At 37.4% G+C, this 15348-nt stretch overlaps 1 protein-coding gene across 6 annotated transcripts in view; it reads left to right on the top strand.

Annotated features, from left to right (window-relative positions):
* The window catches only part of INPP4B (inositol polyphosphate-4-phosphatase type II B), a 920894-nt gene that overhangs the window by 841899 nt on the left and 63647 nt on the right, over positions 1-15348 (top strand). For all 6 annotated transcript variants that reach the window (XM_027866808.1, XM_027866807.1, XM_027866810.1 and 3 more), the window contains 2 exons: positions 1289-1401; positions 10042-10196. In XM_027866808.1, coding sequence (XP_027722609.1) covers positions 1289-1401; positions 10042-10196 — 268 coding nt within the window. The remainder of the gene's footprint in view (positions 1-1288; positions 1402-10041; positions 10197-15348) is intronic.

The raw sequence follows: 15348 nt of genomic DNA, 5'->3' as shown, positions 1-15348 counted from the left end.
GAGGTCACACAAGTAAATGGTATCAAAGGCAGAATTTGGACCCAGTTCCTCTGACACCAGAGCTAGATATTCCTCTTCTACTTTGCTTACCAAAAAGGTGGGGTTCTTAATCTCAAACATTCTTTGTATCCCAGAAAACAAAAAACAAAAAAAAATTTTTCATAATTTTTATTTCCAAGATTCACAATCTTTGTCACTAAACAAATAACCAAGAAAAACTTCTTAATAGAATAACATGGAAACAATTGAACTGGCTTATTTTGGAAAATCAATAAGGTTTGTTTCTCCTGGAGACCTAGAAATTCAAGAAGTCAGGACATTTAGTGACAGTGATGTTTTCTGGCAAAACCCCTAATTATGATAAAGTATCCTTATTGCTTAGTAGGAAGAGTACTGATCTGGCTCTCAGGAACCTATGGCCGTGGCCCATTTCTGCCACACAATTAGTCGTGTGACCTTAATTTAATAATTATAATAATAAATATAACAACTATTATTATTATAACAACTAGCATTTATATAGCACTTTAAGGTTTTCAAAGCACTTTACAAGTATCTCCTTTGATCCTCATAACAAACCAGGGAAGTAAATGTTATTATTACCAGCACTTTACAGATGAGGAGACAAAAGCAGACAGAAGTTAAATGACTGGCTAAGGAGTATATAGCTACAAAATGTCTGAAGCTGGATTTGAACTCAAGTTAAGTTTCCTGGAATCTAGATTCAGCACTTACCACCCTGAACATCAACTTCATCATCTGTACAATGATGGAATTAGAGTAAGAGGACTCTGACATCTCATCCCACTTGGGCATTCTAAGATCCAGAGCAGCTGTGTTAAATCTTGATAAATGGAACTCTGAGGTCAAGACACAATCTCTTAATGGCCAATGTAATACAATGGAAAGAAAATCAGATTTGGAATAAAAAAACTAGAATTTTAGTTCTAGATCTGTCACTAACTAGCTGTAAGGCAAATCTAGTACCCTCTTTGGACCTCAACTTACTCATGTCTAAAGTGAGAGGCTTAGAAAAATGACTTCCAAGAACCGATGACCCCATGACCCCATTACCTTCTTGAGTATTGGTGTTTTGTATGGACCCCAGCAACCAGAATGACCTGAGGGCTTTGTAGCAGAGTAAAGGCTAGAAACTTGAATGGTGAATAAATAAAGGAATTTGTCTGGGTTGGCACATCTGTGGAGAACAAATAAAACTTGGCGATGTGCAAGCAGAAGAGGGCAAAAAGCTACAGTAAACACCACTTGTTTTCTCTCCTCTTTTCAGATCTATCCAATTTTCAAGAACAAAATGATCTAAAAGGATTACTAGAAAACCTGCAACAAAATGTCCAGGCCAAAAAGAGAAAGAATGTAGAAATCATATGGCTGGCTGCAACGGTAAGCTCTTTGTGTCAAGCCTATTCTGTCCTTACCAGAGAGCCCAGGGCCCCAGAGGAGACCTGGTCAACTTTTGATTGCTTGTGGCTCCTCCTCTGCTCTGTGGGTCATCCAGGTTGCTTTTATTCTCTGTCACCTCGACTCTTTTATCTTTGCTATCTACTATATGCCCATCACCAATAAGTAAAACACACACACACACACATGCACACGCATATACAAGCCCATGCATATGCACACACAAAAACTCTGGGAAACAAGATAAAAAGAATGAAAAATGGAAGGAGTGAAAAATAGTAAGTAAAGGTTGTCACTGGGTGACTATTCTCTTGAAAATTGAATACAGTTGGTATTTTGGACTAAAGTGAAATGTTTCTGAGTACCTTGAGATTGAATTCAGCCATGGTACTATGCTAGTATTGCCATCTTTGTCATGAGAGTACAGATAATGGAGAGCTAACAATAATATAGGGGCAGCTAGGTGTCATAGTGGATAGAGTATCCTAGAGTATCCTGAGTTCTAATCTGGCCTCAGATATTTACTAGCTGTGTGACCCTGGGCAAGTCACTTAACCCTGTTTGCCTCAGTTTCCTCATCTGTAAAATGAGCTGGAGAAGGAAATGGCAAACCAGTCCAGTATCTTTGCTAAGAAAACCCCAAATGGGGTCATGAAAAGGCAGACACAACTGAACAACAAGTGATTATATTTTGACTTCATCCAGGATGGCTTTCAAAGCCTTCACATACAGTGCCAGCAAAACCCATGACCATTTTGTCCTTTCAATGAGCTCCTATGTGTGGCTATTAATATAGATATTGGCAGAGAAATTGTTGCTGAGGCACAGATTTCAGGACCACAAGCCTCTTTGGATGGGATTCTTCCCCTTATAGTGTGCCCCTGGGGTACAAAAAGAGACTCCTCATTTCTGAGGTCTGTTTCATCCTTGGTTTAGATTTATACCAGCCTCAGGTCATGGCAGGGATTGGGAACTGGAATCATTTAGGTAGCCCAGGGAGCAGTTTTCTAGCTGTCAGTTGGCAGCCATCCAGAGAATGCTGAAGCACCCATGGGTGAAGCAAAGCATATAACTTTGTGATTTGTCAGTTATCATGAGAGGTCCTTTTAGAGACTCTTTCATCTGGGACCTACCTCATGCTTGGGAGGGAGAGAGGAAGGAAGGAAGGAAGGAAGGGAGGGAAGGAAAAAAAGACATTTATTAGGTTCCTATATTCAAAGTACTGCGCTAAGATGTGGGCATGCAAAGAAAGACGTATGACAGTCCTTACCCTCAAGAAGCTCACGTTCTTCTTGCAGAGAGCCTGAGGGTCATTATGATGACTATTGCTTTTTTTATAACTATTGCATAATATTGCTAATGCAACCCAGAGCTTGGTTTCATAAATCTTAGAACACACTTGATTCCATATCATACCACTAGCATACATATGAAAACTCGACCTTTTTTATTTTTTTTCCTGTTGCCAGACCTTTGATTATACACAGTATTACTTCTCCCTTCTGGGAAGAGGGCATAGATAATTCAGCAAGAGGCTATATAAAATAATTTACATAGAATGGAGCGGAGGATAGTAGATTGACTTTCTTGTCATGTCTTCCTTGGTTCCTAAGGAGGAACATCAAAGGGAAAAGCAAGAAACATTCTTTTCAAGGTCTGATTGGAAGTGGCTCCATTGAGCACCCTATTATATTAGATTACGGTTTCTTGAAGAGTTTTTTTTTCTTCTGAGCAACAACTACCTCTTTCTAGCTTCATAATCACCTGAAATCTTGATAAATTCTCACAATATCCCAGGAAGGTAGATTATAGTTGTTTTTGCTGTTTTACTAACATCAAAATAACAATGATAATATCTATTCTATTACTACTAATAATAACAATAAAATTAATAATAAATCAGACTGTTATGATGCTTTAATATTTGTCAGGGCAGCTTGGTGGTGCAGTGCATAGAGTGCAGAGCCTAGAGTCAAGAAGACTCTTTCCTGAGTTCAAATCAGGCCTCAGACACTTAGTAGCTGTGTGACCCTGGGCAAGTCACTGAACCCTGTTTGCCTCAATTTCCTCATCTGTAAAATAAGTTGGAGAAGGAAATGGCAAACCGCTCTGGTATCTTTGCCAAGAAAGCCTCAAATAGGGTCACAAAGAGTTGGACATGAATGTAACCACTGAACAACAAAGAGAGGAACATGACTGAAATGACTGAGCATTAGTCAGTATACTTCCCCCAAAACAAGGCCCAGTAGAATGCAAGTTCCTAGCGTAATCTGTGGCATGTAGGGGCTTAAGAAATGCTGGTTGACTTGAACAGTGTGGGCTAAGTAGAGCTAATATTATCATCTCCATCTTATTGATGAGGAAAATAAGGGTAGAAGAAGAGAAATAACTGACTTGAGCACCAATGGCACCATGCCTGTCAGTTGACATGGCACCCTTCCTCACCTCTACTTCTTGTAATCTTTAATGCCCTTCAAGGACTAGCAAAAGTGAGACATCGTACAAGAAAGACAACCAAGCAAGTCAACTTAGTGGCTCCCTCCAGTTACCACCAACTGCTGCCAGCAGACCTATCCTCATAGGACCCTGTTAAACTTTTCTTCCTCCACCCTCCTCCTCTTCATCTCTTTCATATTTCTCTTTCAAATTAGGAACAAAGAAAATTTATAATAAAATGAAATGTATCTTAATGTATTACAAAATTCATGTTTATGAGTCTTTTTCCTTATGGATATGTCCATATCTTTAGAGTCAAGACTAGGGACTATGTCTACTTCAGCCCTCAAATGAATTCAATTCAGTCCAATCTGAGGCATGGTTATTAAGTGCCTATTGTGTGTCAGGAACTGTGTTAGAACCAGAGATAAAAAAAAAAAAGAAAGAAAAACCATCCCTGCCCTCAAGGGGTTTATATTCCCCTGGGAGGTTTTTTTATCATTTTATTTTTTTTAATTTTTATTTTTTAAATTATTTATTTATTTTTAGTTTTCAACATTTATTTCCGTAAGATTTTGAGTTTTAAATTTTCTCCCCTTTCCTCTCCTCCCCCCTTCCCAAGACAGCATGCAATCTGATAGAGGCTCTACTTATACATTCATATTAAGCATATTTTCACATTAGTCATGATGCATAGAAAAATTAAAACTAATGGGAGGAACAACAAGAAAGAAGAAATAAAACAAAACAACAGTAGAAAAGGAGAGAAAATAGTATGCTTCCCTCTGCATTCAGACTCCATAGTTCTTTCTTTGGATATAGATAGTATTTTCTATTGTGAGTCTTTTGAAGTTGTCTTTGATCCTTGCATTGCTGAGAAGAGCTAAGTCTATCAAGGTTAGTCATCTCACAATATGGCTATTACTGTGTACAATGTTCTCCTGGTTCTGCTCACTTCACTCAGCATCAGTTCATGTAAGTCTTTCCAAGTTTTTCTGAAGTCTGCCTACTCATCATTTCTTATAGCACAATAGTATTCCATTACATTAATATACCACAACTTGTTCAGCCATTCCTCAGCTGATGGGTGTCCCCTTAATTTCTAATTCTTGGCTACCATGAAAAGAGCTGCTATAAATATTTTTGTACATGTGGGTCCTTTTCCCATTTTTATGATCTCTTTGGGATACAGCCCTAGAAGTGGTATTGCTGGGTCTAAGGGGATGCACCTTCTTATAGCCCTTTGGACATAGTTCCAAATTGCTCTCCAGAATGGTTGGATCAGTTCACAACTCCAATAACAATGCATTAGTGTTCCAATTTTCCCACATCTCCGACATTTATCATTTTCCTCTTTTGTCACATTAGCCAGTCTGATAGCGGTGATGTAGTACCTCACAGTCATTTTTATTTGCATTTCTCTAATCAATAGTGATTTGGAGCATTTTTTCATATGACTATAGATAGCTTTAATTTCTTCCTCTGAAAACTGCCTATTCATATCCTTTGACCATTTATCAATTGAAGAATGACTTGTATTCTTATAAATTTGACTCAGTTCTCTATATATTCCCCTGGGAGGTTAATAATGTGTAGATAGATTAGAAAAAATTCAGATACTTGGAAGGTGAGAAGAATCTTGGAAAGACTTCCTGTGAGTTGTGGTATATAAGGATCCCTAAGAAAGCCAAAGATACTGGATATAGAGATGAGGATGGAATGTCTTCCACATCCATAGAGAATCTGCAAAGAGGTGGAGGTTGACATGACAATATTGAGAAATGCTCATTCTCAGACAATCTGTGAATTAACTTTGGGTCAGATTAGCCTTGTGCAAGCTTCTGTTGATTATTTTTTTAATTAATTGATTTATTTTTAATTTTCAGCATTCATTTCCATAAGCTTTTGAGTTTTAGATTTTCTCCCCCTCCCTTCCTGCCTCACTCCCCACAACAGCATGCAATCTGATATGCGCACTACATATACATTATTATTAGACATATTTTCACATTAGTCTTGGTGTAATGAAGAATTAGAACCAATAGGAGGACCTAAAAGAAAGGAAAAATAAAACAAGAAAAAAAGAGCAAATAATGTGCTTTGATCTGCACTCAGACTCTATAATTCTTTTTCTGGACGTGGATGATCATTGTTTTTGACAAAACCATTGGGGGAGTTTGTCATACTTATAAGGAATAGCATGTTAGGATGGATATTTGAACATCTTACCAAGCTAGGTGATGTGCACAGGCCATGACCCTTTGGGAATGACAGTGATTGGTAGATTTTGATGGGTGGCTTCAATTTCATAGATGCTGTTTGATAGGCTCCATAGGAACCAGGGCAGTTACCCATTTTGTGCTTGGGGAAAAAAGTGCCTTTCCTTCCCACAGGTAGGTTCTATGTTCACATGCACGAATGGTCGCACTTCTAACACAGCCACTGCAGGGGTTACCCCTTAAGTCAGTGCCCAGATCTCTCCTTTATTCCAGCCCTCACCAGAATGACAACACTGCTAAGAAAAAAAAAGTTCTTAGGTGAAAAAAAATGAAATTACAAAATGAAAAATCTTACATCCAGAGGAAGAGTAATGTAATGGGACTAAAAGTAGACTTGGAATCCAGAGATCTGGTTGGAAGTTTGAGCACGGCCACATTTAAGCTGAATTATTTTGGGTAAACTTCTTTACCTTTCAGAATCTCAATGTCCTTATGAGTAAAATGTCATAGATTTGTTGCAAAGAGGAAATGACAAGGCTTTGAAAGGTATTTTGTAACATGTAATGCAAAGGTACCCTATTATTATGATTTATTTTTAATAGTATTTTATTTTTTCCCAATTACATGCCGACAATTTTTAGCATTCATTTTTACAAGATTTTGAGTTCCAAATTTTTCTCCCTCCCTCTTTCTCCCCTCTCCTTTTCCTAAAATGGTAGGCAATTTGATATAGATTATACATGTGCTATTATGTAAAACATATGTCCATATTAGTCACAGTTGTGAAAGAAGAAACATCTGAAAAGGGTGACAAAAAACTCAACAAGAATGAGTAAGTGAAAAAATAGGCTTCAATTTGCATTCAGAGTCCATCAGTTCTTTATCTAGATATGTATAGCATTTTGCTTCGTGAATCCTTTGTATTTGTTTTAGATCATTGTGTTGCTGAGAAGAGCTGAGTCATTCACAGTGGATCATCACATGATGTTGCTGATACTGTGTACAATGTTTTCCTGCTTCTGCTCATTTCACTTTGCATCAGTTTGTACAAGTCTTTCCAGGTTTTTCTGAAATCTGCCTACTCATCATTTGTTATTGCATAATAGTAGTCCATTATATTCATATACCACAGCTGGTTCAGCCATTCCCTAAATGATGGGCATCCACTCAGTTTCCAATATTTTGCCACCATGAAAAGGGCTGCTATAAATATTTTTGCACATTTAGGTCCTTTTCTCTTTTTTTGATTCCTTTGGGATACAGACCTAGTAGTGGTATTGCTGGATCAAAAGATATGCAGAGTTGTTTAGTCCTTTGAGCACAGTTTCCAATTGCTCTTCAGAATGGATAGATTAGTTCATAACTCCACCAAGAGTGCATTAGTGTCTGGATTTTACAACATCCTCTCCAACATTTATCATTGTCCCTTTTTGTCATATTAGCCAATCTGATAGGTGTGAGTTGGTACCTCAAAGTTGTTTTATTTTGCATTTCTCTGATCAAAAGTAATTTAGAGCACTTCTTCATATGCCTATAGATAACTTTGATTTCTTCATCTGAAAACTGCCTGTTCATATCCTTTCACCATTTCTCAATTGAGAATGGTTTGTATTCTTATAAATTTTACTCAGTTCTCTATATATTTGAGAAATGAGGCCTTCATCAGAGATACTTGCCTTGAAGATTGTTTCCCAGCTTTCTGATTTTCTTCTATGCTTGGTGGCATCAATTTTGTTTGTGCAAAAGCTTTTTAATTTAACATAATCCAAATTATCTATTTTACATTTTGTAATGCTCTCTATCTCTTGTTTGGTCATGAATTCCTCTTCTCCCCATAGATCTGACAGGTAGACTATTCTTTGCTCTTCTAATTTGCTTATGGTGTCACCCTTTATGTCTAAATCATGTACTCATTTTTTATCTTATCTTGGTATATAGTGTGAGATGTTGGTGTATACATAGTTTGTGCCCTATTGGTTTCCAGTTTTCCCAGCAGTTTTTTTTCAAGTGGTAAGTTCTGTCTACTTTCATTTTATAGGAAAGTTCATCCCAATCACATTCACAGTTATGATTACTAACTGTGTATGCCCCTGTGTCTTATTTTTCCTCCTGTTGATCTTCTCTCTCCTTTCACCCTTTCCTTCCTTGACAGTGTTTTGTTTCTGTCTACCACCTCCCCTGGTCTGCCCTCCCTTCTGTTATCCTCCCCCCCCCCGCCCTTTTACTTAATTTCTTCCCCTCTTACTTTTCTGTTGGGTAAGATAGATTGTGTATATTATACCCTCTTTGAGCCAATACTGATGACAGTAAGGTCCAAGTGATGCCCATCACCCACCTTCCCATCTTTCCCTCCACTGTAAAAGGTTTTTCATGCCTCCTCATGTGAAATAATTTACCCCATTCTCTCCCTTCCTTCTGCACCCAATGTACTCCTCTTTCTCATCCCTCAATTTTTTTTTATGTCATTCCTTCAAATTTACCTTACGACCTTACCTTCTATGTATATTCCTTCTGCCTGTACTATTAGTGGTACAATTTGTAAGAATTACAAGTATCTTACATGTAATTAGAAAAAAATGAAATGCTATTAAGTGTGGTGGGGTGGGGGGGAAAGAATTACAAGTATCATCTTCCCATGTAAGAATGTAAACAGTTCAGCTCCATTTCTTTTCCATTTTACCTTGTTAAGCTTCTCTTGATCAAATTTTTTGTTCAATTTTGTTCAATTCTGGTCCTCTTTTTAAAGCTTGAAATCCTTCTATTCTGTTGTTTTTTCCCCTGAAGTATTATGCTTAATTTTACCAGGTAAGTGATTCTTGGTTGTAGTCCTGGATGCTTTGTCTTCTGGAATATCATGTTCCATGACCTCCAATCCTTTAATGTTGTAGCTACTGAGTCCTGTGTAATCCTGATTGAGGCTCCCCAATACTTGGATTATTTCTTTCTGACCACTTGCAGTATTTTTTCTTTTCCCTGATAGTTCTGAAATTTGGCTATAATGTTCCCTGGAGTTTTTATTTTAGGATCTCTTTCCTGAAGTGATCGGTGGATTCTTTCAAAGCCTATTTTGCCCTCTGGTTCCAGGATATTAATGCATCCTGATGAAGAAACTCTGTATACTAATGTTTAGAGTCTTAGAAAGTTGTCTGGAGCACTAAAAGTGCTTGGAAAAGTCTTGTATATGAGGTAGTGTCTGGAACCCGCTTTGTGTCATCATACCAGGAATATTGCAAAATTTTTAAAAATGTGGTCAATAGGAGGTAGCTCAAAATATTTTGCCTTTCCAATGGTCAATAGACCATCTACTCTGAAGGCAAGTTGCATTCAATTTTTATCTTTTTATCCCCAGCACCCAACACAGAGCCTGGCAACAAAATTATTGCAGTAGTGAAGCTCTATCCACTTCAGGTTAATGCTAATGTTTGCCAAATCACATTTTATCTATACTAGAAATTTAGCACCTTAAACATGTTTTCAATAATCCCTTTAACACAGGGAGAGAAACACATTTGCCTTGTTGTTCTACTACCTTTATAGCAGAGTTTTAATTTAAGAAATAGTTACATTTAGGAAACCATTCAAAATTTAAAAGAAGTGGGTTGGACTTATAGTTCGTATCTGAAGGTAGGTTTCTACAGTCTACAATCATCTTTTTTTTTAAAATTATACTCTGTTATGGAAATGCTTGTTTTATTCCTTGAATTAAAATTTTTATTAAAAACTTAGAATTTTGGGATTTCGTAGATTAAAAGCTTGAAGAGACCCTGAGGGGCATTGAATCTGAATCTCTTATTCTTCACAAGAAGAAACTTAGCCCACAGAGGTGAAAAGGCTTTCCTGCCCAAAGGGGACCTTGGACTCCAAAGTCAATAATTCTCACCCTTGGACCATACTGCTTTATTTCTGTAGCATGATGATATTTCAAAACAGCCTGTTAACAAGCTATAATCTATTTTTGGTATTGCAGATTTGCCGCAAACTTAATGGGATTCGAATGACCTGTTGTAAAAGTGCCAAAGATAGGACGTCTATGTCAGTTACCCTTGAGCAGTGCGCCATCTTGAGAGATGAACATCAATTGCACAAGGACTTCTTCATCCGAGCGTTGGATTGTATGAGAAGGTACCATACCGCTATTGTTTTCTGCTTCCTCCTTCTCCACCCCTTCCCAAGCCATTCCTGCCTTCATTATTTCAAATGCATGCCACACTCTGTGATCAAACACTTAGTGTTACTAAGAGGATTTTGATTATTTGCCATTTGTGACATGAAAGATAAAAGAAATTCATGTCTTCTGCTACATGCCTTTAGTCTATAAAAAAACACTCAGCTTCATTTTTTAGTGGGGGGATGGGGAGGGAAGAAGGGATCGTTCTCATTTTTAATAATAGCCAGGGAACATGTATTTCATCGTGATTCATTAAGACATGAGTTGAAAGGTATGTGTGCAGAGAATGTTAGAGCTGGAAGGAACCTCAGAGATGAGGTCCAGTGCCATCATTTTATAAATGAATCAAATATGTAATTTTTTGGAAAAGCATTTGCATCGAAAATCATAGAGTCTTAGAATGTCAGTGTGGTACGGAAACCTTAAGATCATCTGGCCTGATCTCCTCGTTTTGCAGATGAGGAAGTTGAGTTCCAGTAAGTGACTAGCCCAAGGCAACATAACTAGTTAGTATCAAAGTTTGATCCATTATCCACTAAGTTTTCTTGACCAATAACACCTCCATACAGCTTAAATAAAGCACAGGCTTCCAAAGGTGTGATTAATAATACACCTCCCCTGAAACGCCTGCCTTCACACTGGTAACCTCCTTCCTTGCATTCTTTTCATATCATTTGTCAGGTGAATAGAATGATACTTGAAAAAATAAAGAACAGTGTAGCAACACAGATGGCTTAAATACTGTGCCTAAAGTCATGCTTCTGGGTTCATTTCCAAAGTAATTAAATCTAGAGTCAAAGCAGTAATGGAGGAAAAGTGCCTTGTTCACAACGTCTGTCAGCAAGGACAGAAGATAATCAAAAAGTTAAACAAACTTGTCTCTTTGTTACAAAGGATGGATTAGAAGAGTACCCATAATATGGCTCAGCAAGTCTACCCTGCCCCCAGCTTTATACTTCCACATGATACATTGGAGGGGGCTACTGTTTCCCTGGAATGTCATTAACCTCCCAGGACCCTTTATCTATGCAACAGCTTAGCTAGCAGCTGACAGTGATGTGTGCTATCTTTATGCCAATTACACATTTTTCCCCCCTACTCATGAAAAATCCCTGAAGTTCCTCAACTTTTGTTATTTCATATCCTTTTTTGGCATTTTCATCATTCATTTCTTCATTTTTGGATTAAAGCATGTGGATATCAGAGCCTTGACATGGATATTTTGACTATAAAAAACCCACTAACTTGATGTCAAATATTTTCATCCAAGCATTAGATGCAGCATCTTGGTACAGAATTCTTTATCTCTCATTTAAAAATCCCATATAAGTTTGATAAAATGGGTTTTATAAAATGGCAAAGGAAAACATTTGGAATATGTGATATACAGGTCAGATAAACCCTTTGGCCTAGCAACGGTTTAAATGAATATGATATGTTATCTGAAAGGTAATGTAATCAATGTATAGCTATTGTTCGAGGTTAGGAACAAATGAAAGTAAATAAAGTATCCATGTACTTTGTAATATAACTCTAGAATATATAACGAGGTAGTGTGCTGTAACAGATAGAGAGAGATGGCCTTAGACATAAGAAGTCCCGAGTTCAAGCTTTCTGTGTGACCCTAGGCAGGTCACTTAACTTCTCAATCCTCCCAGCAACTCTCTAAGACTGTAAGTTATAGAAACGGTGTTCCCCTTATCAGTGAAATTATAGAGCCAGCCCCTATCCCTATAACTAGTGAATGAAAGTATGTATTTTTATGTCATACAATTTAAGGAAATGATGTCAATCCTGAACTTCACATAGTATGCCATACTCTCCCAGAATGAAGACAAGTCAGTCATAGCCATAAGTTAGATGGCCAGTTTGTGAGTGTGTTACCTGAGGTGATAACCATCAACCTTTGAGTAATTTCAGGTGTCCCCCCAAAATATCTCAAGAAATTTTGCTTTTAAAAGGACCCTGACCAGCTCCTAGGTATTGAAACTCTCAGTATTTCCCAGAAGTTCCTGTCCTTAATTGAAGGACCACCATACAAGTTCAAGTTGTAGTCAACTATCCCTTCAGATTAACCTGAGCTAAGTGGAATTCCTAAGGAAAGCTCAGAATAACCATTTCCCAGGTGTTCTTTCACAAAGAGCTGGTTTAAGTTTGCATCAAAACCCCTGTCCCAGAAGTGGGTGGATGAGGCTCTCTGTCCCCAGAGTTGACAATAACCCAAAGAAAGTTCAGCATCTTTAGATGTTCTAGAAATAGTCAAGAGTCTGTTGGTCTAGGAAGGAAGATTTTTAAAAGCTGGGCACAATATACCCACTTTGAGCTCTAGGTGTGACCTCTGATAAAGCTCAATTTGCAGTATCTCATGGTCCCACTTAAATACACATTCTGATGTGCGACTGTTTGTATTCCTTCCTGATACCCAGGAACTCTGGCTTCCCTTTTTGAAATTACTGGGACCTCAGGACTATAACAAGTCAAATACCTCTTCTTTAGCAAGGCCCTCTTATCACAGTCCCTAGAACTGGAATTTCTTTGTGCACTGGAATTAGTGTTCATACTTGTGATTATGGGCTGGAGGCACCTTCATCTTTCTTTAACTTTATGTTCCTTAATTCAAGTTTCACCTTTCTGCACAATCATATCACTTTATCTACATTTAATTTCCTCCTCTGTGTTTCACATCACTAGTTTCAGCATCAACTCACTAAAACTGAACAAACATACTCACTCCATCTCCATCTTCAACACACTCCATCCAGTTAGCCCTGGGGGTTCCTACTTTACCTACACCATGGATTACCAGCATAAAGAAGTGACGGAAGTTTTCTTTATAACACAGGGGGAAATTAATCACCCTCTCAATCAATCCCCTTCAAATGTAAGGAACCTCTTCAATTCAGGACACAGTATAATAGTAAACACGTAGGGAAAACAGCATTTTTTCTCAGGTGGTCAATTTAGTTTATGATATCAAAGTATGATTGCTAAAGCCAGGAAGAATTCAAGGAAGTAAAACAACAACAAATAGAAGAACAGAGGTGATAAGAAGGTATGATGTATGGGAGAGGTGAATGTAATCTAATTTCTATGTTAGAAAAAGCTACCTCCTCTCTGGAGTTATAAAATGTAACATCGATATATAAACTCCAGCAGCTTTATTGTTATAATCCTCACTTGGAATGTGAGCATTCATCTTTGACAACCCTTTTCCTATCATGTACTCCATAATGTCTATAGTGAGGCAGAAACATAACTTACACATCTGGGAATCAGTTTCAGGTTGGTTGCCAATTTTCTCTGTTCTTTTGGGCAAGTCACTTTATCAGCATGGGTCCCAGTTTCTTTCTTTATAAAATGAGGGAGCCGTGCCCTCTTTTAGGTTCTTCCAGCTCCAGTATTCAGTATGTACATGGCACTATGTCCGATAAAGCCACATTCATCCAGACCCACTATCTTGGGATTGTCAGAAAGTTAAAATTTATAAAGAGATTGGGTAAAATTTTCACCTCTTTTTTAAGAAGAGACTTTCAAGCAAATTTCTATCATAAATAAGGTTACACCGAGGAGCCAGATAGCCAACTTCAATAAACCAACCTTTAAAATTGCTTTGTGCAGAGATTTGTGCTGGGAATGGAACATACAAAATTGTTCCTAGGTGCCCATATACAACTTGAGTGATTCATGTGTATGTAGATAAGTAAATCTGAGGTCATTTGAGAATTGAGACACCTAAGGAAGACTTCTTGGATAAGGTGATGCTTGAGATGAGGCTTGAAGGGATTGAAAGATCCTGAGATTCAGAACTGGAAAGACAGATCAATACAGGCAGGAAGAGTGCCTTGTACAATAAAGGCATAAGGTGAAAAGGCAGGTTTGGGGAACACCTAATAGTCCAAATTGACTGGAACATAGAGTATGTGGGTAAAATATGAAATGAAGAAAAGCAAATTAAAGACTGAGGAGGGAGAATCTTAAATGCTTAGTACTTTATATTTAGTTCCCTTAGTAAGTTGGATCCTAGTGGCAACAAAGAACTGATGAAGGTTTTTAAGAGAGAAAAGATGTTCAAACCTGTATCTTAGGAAAATTATTTTGGCAGCTGTGTGGAAGTTGTATTAGGAAGAAAGACTGGAAACAAGGGATCCAATAAACAGGCTAGTACAATAGTACAAGTGAGATGAAAAAGGCTTTAACTTTGGTGGTAATCACGTGAAAGTGGAAAGAAGGAGACGTGAATGATGCACAGCTAGAATTAGCAAGTAAATGGATATGGAGGTCAAGGGAGATGGGAGAGTGTGGGACGATTTCAAGATAATGAACTGATGACTGGAAGCATAGTGGTGACCCCAATGAAAAAAGGAATGTTTGGAAGAAACAGTCAGAGGGAAGATGATAAGTTCTATTTTGGCCACGTTAATAGCTGTTGATTCAAATTACCATATGTATGAAGAGTAAATCATGGACTTTGAAGATGTCTAGATTATGTACTTCAACCTCTGCATTTTATAGATGAGAAAACTGAAGCTAAGAATAATTAAGTAATCTTCAGGAGTATAGCACTAATTAATGGACAGAACCAAGAGTAGAAATCCCGTCTCTTGTTTTCCATTTGATTGCTCTTCCCTAGTTACATCACTTCTTCTATATTTCCTAAAATTATAAATTTAAACTATATTTCTTGAAATTATTCAGTAACATAGTTTTCACCAGTTAATGTGGCTGTTCAAATTGTTACCAAAATTGTTAACTTTACCATGGATTTTCATTGCCTGGACATGGTTCTGCTACCTTCTTTACCCTTTAAAACCCTTTTAAAATACTCTTTAAAATCTCGAAATGGATTTGTAATAGCTTCAAGCTAAGTAGTTCATTGTTGCCTTTATTCTGCTTAGCTCAAAGTGTAAGTAACTAAGCTCCTCTTCAAAAATGAGAAACAGGGTTCAATGTAGGCACATGTTGTGGCAAGGCTCCTAAACGTAGACAGAACCAGATTAAAATGTAATAATGTAATTGGGAAATATTTAACAAACAAAAAATAAAATACAGTAGAACACAGATGATGTTAATTTATGATTTTTAAGTTAATGTGTGCCTAGCAATGAT

Source organism: Vombatus ursinus, unplaced genomic scaffold, assembly GCF_900497805.2.
Source record: "Vombatus ursinus unplaced genomic scaffold, bare-nosed wombat genome assembly UNPS02014784.1, whole genome shotgun sequence".
Classification (NCBI taxonomy): domain Eukaryota; kingdom Metazoa; phylum Chordata; class Mammalia; order Diprotodontia; family Vombatidae; genus Vombatus; species Vombatus ursinus.
The sequence above is the reverse complement of the archived record's forward strand: the minus strand, read 5'-3'. Positions and strand labels throughout refer to the sequence as shown.